At 39.8% G+C, this 9,454-nt stretch overlaps 1 protein-coding gene across 1 annotated transcript; it reads right to left on the bottom strand.

The window, feature by feature from the left end:
- Positions 1-3,006: 3,006 nt before the first annotated feature.
- Positions 3,007-7,391, bottom strand: barhl1b (BarH-like homeobox 1b; the record flags this gene model as incomplete). The annotated part of the gene is made up of 3 exons (XM_079256950.1): positions 3,007-3,310; positions 4,399-4,621; positions 6,941-7,391. 3 exons carry the CDS (start codon positions 7,389-7,391, stop codon positions 3,007-3,009), a joined length of 978 nt encoding a protein of 325 aa, XP_079113076.1.
- Between the last annotated feature and the right edge of the window lie 2,063 nt (positions 7,392-9,454).

The raw sequence follows: 9,454 nt of genomic DNA, 5'->3' as shown, positions 1-9,454 counted from the left end.
TCTCCCGCATTGTTTATGGAAAACGAATGGGAGTTGCTGCTGTTAATTTAGAAAAGTGGGAATGGTGATGTTGGGAGGTGGGAGGGTGACAGGGGGGGAATGGGGCTCCATTTTGGACAGAACACCCTTCTGCTTTGTTGGCTCTTCTCGAAAGACATTAGTTGGAATTGATGTTTGATTGCACTTTTCCATGTGTGTGTTTCAGAGGAGGAAAAAAAGGGAGGTATTGTCTGATTTCTGTCATTTCCAACCCAGCCATCTCTTTCGTCTGCAAATCAAATCTGAATTCACACAAAAGACTAAAACAAAAACCAGTCTGGATTACCCAAACCACCCTGATGAAGATAAATATTGTAATTAACAGCATTCAGTCCAGATGTCTCTGTCTGCACATCCAGCTCTTCTCTTTTTATTATTATTTTTATTTTAAAAGGTTCAGAAAAGAGATGAGAAAACACGTTTCACTGCTGACTTATTAACTTTCCGCCCTTCCAACGCCTCATCCCAACATTAAACAAATCGAGTCAACGACACTAAACCAAACAGAGGAGGGAAAATTAGCGTTAACAGATCTGCTCAAATTCACTCAAACACGCTTTCTTCTAATAGAAACTCTTATTATTTTCCAGAGATGTTTTAAATCCAACCCAGTCACCCAGCTCCTCATCTCGTCCTCATTCACACTGACATCAAATAAAACCACTCGGTGTTTTTAATCATTAAACAGCCCCCCTGCAGATGCTTTCAACTTATCAACAGCTTTTGATTTATATTTATAGAGGTTTTTACTTGTAGTTGCAAACTATCAAAATGTTTAAGTTGATGCATTTTGAGTGCAAATATGTTTTTGTTTTTAAGACCAGTGGCCTGTTTGTGCGCAAAAACTCAACAGATGTTAATTAAATGCTAAAGAAAAAAAAAAATGCTGACATTTCTACACTTTGTGAACTACAAAACCCCCATGTCCACAGATGCCTCTTAATCCAGTTGCACCTTTAAGTTTTCGGTTGCATATTGTAAAATGTTTGGCGTTTTGTGGATCAGTAAAGCTGCACAACTGGTTGTTTTAGCACAAACTTTGTAAATGTTGGGAAGGTTTGGTTATGAGAGCCTTATGAGGATAAATAGACAGAAAGAAGCGTTTGAATATGTTGGATATAAAGATATAATTACAGTTAGTGATTTGAAAATAAATTAAATCAATAAAGGGGTATGTTTGTATTAAGACATCTGAAATTTTCCCAAAAATGTGACAATGATAACAGATAGGCCCATAACATGGGACAAAATTGATCTAATTTAAACATGATAAACTCTTTGAAGGGTTTTCTAGACAACATTTCCACCTTAATAAGGTTCTTGTTTGCTGTATTAAACCCTCAGATCCCCCATTTCTCTTCCTCTTTCTGTCTTTTCCTCCTGTTGCAGGTCCTGAACTGAGAGCATCGTTTTATAAGAAGCCTGAGTCCACGTGTTGATTCCACCTGACAAAGCCCCGTGGCATTTCCTATTTCACACACACTCCCACACACTCAAAAGTAGCCACGTGATTAAACGAAAGACTTTTTATTTGCACATTTATAAAAGTAATTCTCTTTTACATCAAATCCCCCCTTTTTCTGTCCAACGTTTTGCTGTGAATTTCACTTTTTAAAAAAAAAAGGAAAAAAAGAAGCTCACGAATTTTTGGGGGAGAATTTGAGGAAGCTAATAAAAAAAATGAAATTAAATTAAATGAAAACAAAAAGCAGGGAAGTTTACGAAAAACCACTCCACAAGTTTGATATCTGCAATATACATTTTCACCAAAGGAGAGTATAACAATTAAAGACTTATCACAGCTTCATATGAAGTAACATAAGGAATGCACAATGTCTGTTCAGATACAACAACTCAACAGGCAGACAGACCTGCGCGAGGACCCGAGTCCGATGGGTGGCTTTATGGAAAAATACAAAAAGAACCACCAAGGAGGTGATTTCTGTCCCTTCTATGCTGGTAAAACTCTTCGTTAGGATATAAACCACTTCACAATTTTACTCAGTTCAAAAAAGAAAAAAGAAAAAAAGTAAAAAGAAAAAAAAAACTTTATATAGTTTTTTTTATTTATTTCCGGACCTCTCCTGATGGTGCCTTCATGGGTCCAGGCAGGTCAGTCCTTCTTTTCTCACACAATATTGTGTTTTTATTTAATTAGTCCTTATTTTTGTTTATTTTCTTCTTATTCTGACTCGCCCGCCTGTATAGTTTCTGGTGGCTAATCTAGCCTAGTCTGTGAAAACGGATCACCGTAGTTCCTAAAGAAAAAGCCAGCCTCTTCCGGGTCAAAGGCAAAATATTCTTATTTACAGGTTCATGACAGCTGATCGTCTTCACGTGGAGAGAATAAATCAATGACAGATTTATTACCAAAAATAATCATAATAAAACATTGGTCGTTTTGATTTTTTGTGTTTAAACAGAAAAATATGGATTTATTTCTGTGGGCGAAATGTTATTACATAATAATAATAATAATAATAATAATGATAATGTTAATAACAATAATAGGAAGTTTTATTGGCTTTTTCTGTTGAGCAAAGTGCCACCAACATTTGGAGCCTGTTGGAAAAGTCACAATACTGACACTGGGTTTTAAATAAATACATAACTTAGACACTTGGATTCACATGGAGAAATAAATAAAATATAAATAAAGCTCGTTTTCCCCGAGACGGAAGAAGAAAAAATGAAAAGAAAAAAAAAATCCACAGTCTGTAGGAGTCTTTGTCCACATCTTTATCGACCATTTTTCATCACAGGCCGACCTGCTTTTTGTTTTCCTCTCTTGTTTGTCTCTTTTGTGTTTGTTTGTTTTCTTATATTTTCTGTCTTTGTCTTTTATATTCTAACTTCTCCCACACCACCAGAATCCGCTTAGTTTTTTTATTTAAGAAAAAAAAAAGGGAAAAGATAAAAATAAAAATAAAAAACGAAGAAGAAGAATGAAAATCAGCAGTGAGCGGCTCACCGCTGCTGAGCTGGCCGGGGAAGCACGCCGGACATGGGGGGCAGAGGAGGCGGTGGAGGCGGCGGCTCGGCGCCACCCTGCAGGCCGTGGAGCAGGATCCGCGGGACCAGCGGTCTCTGTAGGGCCGGCGGGGGCGCCGAGGGCCCTCTGTACAGGTAAAGAGCCGCCCCGGGGTCCAGATTGGACACCAGGCTCTGCGGGTAGAAATATGGCGAGGGGAACATCCTCTGCAGGGCGGAGTAGTTTCCAGCTTCCGCCAGGAGCTCCAGCCCAACGGCCGTCTGCCTCTTCCACTTTGTCCTAAAACACATAAATGAGCGTGTTTTAGCTCCCTTTAGCACACACGTGTCTATAAATATGTGTAAATGTGTCTGACAAGCCTAAATATATTCCATCTGTTAACCTGGGGTCCAATTAGAAGTCGGGATGTGTTTCCCTTCTATATAAAAAAAAAATCACCAAAATCTCCAGGCTGCCACGTTGTGTTCACACCCAAACACGTCTCTCAGATTGCCAATATGCAGTCCATGCAGGTGAATAATTCATAATAAAAGATAATTGAGTAGATATAGTAGTGTTTTTGAATTATTAATATGCACACATGCAACCATGCATTATTCATAGACATACTCCGACTCAAATTGTATTTTTTTAAAATATATTTATTTATGTCATTTAGATGCCTGAGAGTCAGACGTGCAGACAAATAAATAAACCAAGCCAAGTTAATTCATCTGAAGTCATTTTTTGCTTTGCTTCTCTTGCTTGCAGCTTTGTTTATTTTCAGAAAAACGACATTTTGGTGTTTTTTCTTGCAACTATTTGCAGGGTCACGCGACTTTAATTTGATGCCATTCTTTGCTTGCAGATGATGAAAACTGGTGAAATAAAGAGTTGACAGGCGTGCCAACCCTCTAACAAATAGTTGTGAAAAGAAAAAAAAATCGCCTTGATCCTACGTTGCTTTCCTTTTTTCTTTTCTTTTCTTTTCTTTTCTTTTCCTCTCAGCTGAATTAAACGAAAATAAATATAGAATAATATTAAAAAATATTAGAATTAAAAAAGAAAACCAGCTGAATGGTGAAATGATTCCGAAATCACTTTGATAATTATTTTATGTGAACGATTTCTGATTTTTTAAATTTCCCATAAAGTCCAACTACATTTTATCTGCTTATTTATATTAAAATTTATATTTTAATCAGTAAATGTTTTAATCAAGGGGAAAAATAAAGATGGCTCAGTCCTGTAGTGAAGTATTGCCATCTTTGAGTGGAAAACATGGCGTCCCTGGGTCAGCAGCCAGCAGTTGGAAACCAGATTATGTCTCCCCCCCCTCCTCCTCCTTCTCCTCCTTTTTCCTCTTAAAAACAGCAGCAGTGTCTCACCTCCGGTTTTGGTACCAGGTCTTGACCTGCGTGTCGGTGAGGTTGAGGGAGGCCGCGAGCTCCATGCGGTCCTGAACGCTCAGGTACTTCTGGCGCTCGAAGCTGCGCTCCAGCTGGGCCAGCTGGTGGTCCGTGAAGGCCGTCCGGGCCTTCCTGGGCTTCTTCAGCCGGACCTGGGGGCTGTCTCTGCTGCTGGAGATCTCTCTGTCGCCCTCCTCTTTCACTGCCATGAGAATAAGGTGGACAGGAAGAAGAGTCAGAGCCAGAATTATCAATGTGATGCTGCAACTATCTCAGCGCAGGGTAGGAGGGTGAGCAGGGTATGGCAGTCTAAAACAAAATGTTAAACATTTGCTTTCAACAAAGATTTGATGGTGCTAAAAAAAAAAAAAAAACACATATTAAATAAGTAAAAGTTGGATTTTGATAACTTCAGTGTGTTCATTTAAAATGAATTTAAAGAAAAAACTTTGTTCAACCAAAGAAGGTTGAAAAGAGCTGAAAAGCTGCAGGAAATAAAGCCCAACTTGACTCTTTTTAACATCCCAGATGTGCTTTCTGCAAAGTTTAGTTCGTTTTCAAGTTTTATGCAAAGCACTTTGTGATCCTTGTTTTATTTATTTATTTATTTTTACGCTTTTTCTTTTCCTTTTAAAAAATATTTCTAAAATTCCCAAACAAAAAATTCCTTTTAGCTTTTTTTTCTGAAAGGAGTGTGAAGTCAGAGCATTGAATGCCATGTCTACAGGCTGTAGGCTAGAAAGCTGTCTGGTTTGGCCTTAAATTGTTATGAAAAGCTTTTCCAATCTTAATCTGATGTCCCCCCCCCGTCAGCCTTTCTTCTTCTCCTGCGTGGAGTCGTTTCAGGCCACGCAACTGATACTTATTGTCAATTTTTTGAGGAAATTTCCTTTTTTTTTTTTTTCTTTTTTTTTTTTTTAAAAAAAAGAGCAAAAGAGAAATGATGAGAAAAACGAGTTGGGATGAGCACGGAGCGCGCGCAAGTGGGAGAGATCTTGAGATCTTGAATAGTTGAGTCGTCTCAAGAAGCGCAATAATCCGCCTAATTGAGCCACGAGGGACGGACTCGCCTTTCAACCGCGACCGGAGAAACTTCACAGGAGCGTGGAAATGAGTGGAAATCACGAGGCATGGCCGTGCGCGCGGGGTACAAATCTGATTAGCTGCGGGGACAAATTGCATCAAAAAAAATCCGTGCTGCATTCCGGGTTCGTGGGAAATCAAAGTTGCGGCTCGTTCTGGTGGATTCCCCCCCACCCACCCGCCTGCGGCTTTCCCGATCAATCAGTGCGTCGATGAGCTTCTCCATCCACTCCACGTGCGCACACACGCGCACACGTGGGATTTTTCTTTTTTTACTAAGGAAATTCCTGATTTTAGGACTTATCAATAACTCAATACACACTTTTAAAAAAACTGCATTTGAGGTTTTAATTTAATAAATAGACACTAATAGCAGCCTAATAATAAAAAATACTGAGGATTACTTGGTGCCTTACATGTGGTTTAGCTTTATGTATCTCCTCGTAGCCCCCAGCAGCCGTTTTTCTTTCCAGGCACCGCTTCATTAAACTGTCAATGGAGGTGACATGTCTGTTATGGGCTGACATGATTGGAAACAGAGAGGCCCTTGATGGCATTTATCTGTAGGCGACCCTGTCATCTCCTCCTCCATTCGCTCCTCTCTGACACCGGCAGATGCTTTCAGGAGGTTTCTGCTAATGCGGAGCTTGGAGCTGACTGAGCGCGCACGTGCACGCACAGTTGATTTTTTTTTCTTCATAAAGTAGTGTAAAGATAATGAGCTGATTTATCCTGTCCGTCCTGGGACGCAGCAGCAGGAGAGGGCTCACATAATAAATAAATAAATAAATAATAATAAATTACATCCTGACTTCATGTTTAGCTCATCCAACTGTTATATATATATATATATATATATATATATATATTTTTATATATATATATATATATATATATATATATATAAATATATATATATATATATATATATATATATATATATATATATATATATATATATATATATATATATATATATATATACAGTAAATTATATGAGATAATTAAGTACCTTAAAATAGTGACTAATTTAATAAAGTTTCTTTTAAATGTTCATTAAATAATTTCAACAATTTCTTTGCTAAATTTCAGCTTTTTTTTTCTTTTGCAAGTACATTTCTGTCACCCTTTTAATGTTTTGTGTGTGTGTGTTGGTTTGTAATTTCTAATTATTATGTGTTATTATCCAAATAAGACTTTATATTGTTCATTAACATTCCACAAATAATTTTTAAAGTAAAAAAAAAAGAAGATATGTAATAGGTGGAAAAGAGCAGGAAACCCTTATTCAGGTATCTAAATAGAATTTGAGATTTTTTTTTTCTTCCCAAATGATCTAAATGTCTTGTTTGACAATAAGCAGAAACTGAGTTACTTTGTTAAAAAGAGTAATAAGATAAAAGAAGAAATAAAGAAATAATGTGCTGGGCATTCTTACCTTTATATTCACTGTCTGACGATGAGTTGCTGTGGATTTTCTCCATAAACTCGTCTGCTATCTTGGAGGCCAGCCTCCCCGCCTCCTGAGTCGGCTGTCCATTGCTGGAGTAAGGTGCGCACGCGGCCAGAGGCTTACAGTCCGCGAGGATGTCTCTAATGAGGAACGACGAGGTCACGGTCCTCTGCTGCGACGCCGCAGATATCTGCGCGTGCTGGAGGTGCGGCGGCAGGGCCACACCGTGACCTTGCCTCTGGGCTACCTCCTCCACGCACTCCCTCCTCGGCGACGGGGGTGACGAGCAGCCGCTTTCCACGTCTGATCTCGGGCTGAACTCCAGAGGAGAACGGCACTCCCCCACCAGGCTGTCCCCTTTGGAAACCGGACTTCCAGGCCTGTGGGACAGCAGCGAGTCGATGCCAAAACTGGACCCATTGGCGGACGCCTCCATTGTGTCGATGTGGCCTCCTCAATTTACCATTTGGTATTAATAAATATTCTTTTTATTTTAGGAGGAATAAAGAAAGGTTCAAGAGGTGAAATGACCCCCCTCCTCCCTCCCAGCTCCAACACAAATGTTTGTGGAAGATTTTTGACCCACTACTTCCAGTCCCCCCCCCCCCCCCCCCCCCCTCCCCCACCCTAGATGAAATATTTCCAGGCTAAACTCAGCTACGACAAGCGGTTCATCCAATTTTCTTGTTCTTTAGAAGATGCAACCAACGTAGCCGTCGGAGTCAGTCGATCTTTTCTTCTTCTTCTTCTTCTTCTTCCTGCACGTTCAGCTCCTTCTCACCGGCTGGACGAGACACTTATTGCTGATATGTTCTCATGTACAGAGGAGGAAAAGCCCCAGAAAAGTCTTGGTTTCTCTGGAAAGGTAGAAGCAGCAGCAGCAGCAACGCATCGGGAGACTTGTGCGACCCAAAACGTTTCAGCACCATGGACAGCTGCACGCGCGTCAGACCTGAGAGGTGAGCGGAGGACGCTTTTCACAGCGGCTCTTCATGTGGAAAACAAAGCTGGCATCCCTTACTGGAAGAACGGCAAAGCCTTTTTTAAAAACAAAAAAACAAAAACAGGAACCAAACACGAGGAGCCAAAAGTGTCCAAAGAGAGCGGCAGCAGTGAGGAGGAAGACGCGGGACGAGGCGAAGAAGTAGAGCGCTGCGGAAGGAGACAGGGGGAGTTTAAAAAAAAAAAAATAACAACAAGAGGAGAGGTAAACTAGGTTAAATAGTCACAACTGGCAAGTAAAGAGGGACGAGATGTGATTGGGGTGGGAGGGAATCCCAAAAAAATTGAACTTGAGGAAAAGTCAGGAGCTTGGTTTTAAGAGCGTCTCGTCCACGTGAGTCCCCTGTGACAAGTCTTCATTGGCTGAGGGGAGCTGGAAGCAGCCCTCCCTACACGCCCACTAACTCCCCCCCTCTTCCCACCTTCCCATCCTCCGTCTCCTCTCTGGCTCTTCCTTACTTTGATAAAAGAGACACTGAATTCATCAGGAGACTCAGATCCAACTGTTTACAGGCAATTTTCACACTGTTTGCTTTCATTACATCATTGATGAGGCTTCTAATGGGGTTATTATGTGGAGCTGCTCGGGGTGCGTTTTCTCCTCGGTTCCCTTTCTTTCTCTGGATGTGTTTGCCACCTTCACAGCTCCCTGTCATACAGATCTTTTTTCCTTCAATTATTAAGCTTGTTAGTTTCTCTTCACATTTGACTTTAATTTAAATTTAGCAATTTACAATAAACTCGTTTCATGTTTTCAGGGTTTGTTTTTTTTAAAGAATTTTTTCTCAAAGAAAATGTTCAAATTATTATTATTATTATTATTATTATTATTATTATTATTATTATTATTATTATTTATTTATTTATTTTATTTGTTTTTATCAATAATTATTATGTGTATTCATTTATTTTTCTTTATTTAACTGCATTATGGTGGCATGTGTTTTAAGCATGTTTTGTCTCTGATTTGATTTGATTTTTACTCTTTTTTTTGTCTGTTGTAACTTTATAAATATTTTCGTAGCTGAAGAATTTTTTGTGTTCAACTCTAAAAACACAAATCTGCATCATGTTATTTGTGGATTTTTGTGCATTTCTTTTTAAGAAAAAAATACGTTTTTCCCCCTATAGTTTCTGACTGAAGTCCCGCCGTTTAACGTCAGATTAGAGCATAATAACTCTCTAATAGTCCCGGATAATCGTGCACAATACTCCCAACGGCCTGACTCCAAACTTCAAGGTGCCATTGTGCGCACTTTCTCCCTTAATATGCGTGAAATGCCATTGTTTGCACTTTTGAGCTTCACCCTGCACAACAGTTTGCCCCGCACAACGGCCTCGACAGCCCCCTAATAATCTAACTAACTAGCCCCCCTCGCATTATCATCGACACCCCCACCACGCTCACACGCATTCACTCATTGACACACACACCTCCTCCTTCGTCTCCTCCACCCCATGTGACCACCAGATTGGAGGCGCGCGTCGGCCTCACAG

The sequence above is a fragment of the Telmatherina bonti genome (assembly GCF_933228915.1).
Source record: "Telmatherina bonti genome assembly, chromosome: 17".
In the NCBI taxonomy this organism is placed as follows: domain Eukaryota; kingdom Metazoa; phylum Chordata; class Actinopteri; order Atheriniformes; family Telmatherinidae; genus Telmatherina; species Telmatherina bonti.
The sequence above is the reverse complement of the archived record's forward strand: the minus strand, read 5'-3'. Positions and strand labels throughout refer to the sequence as shown.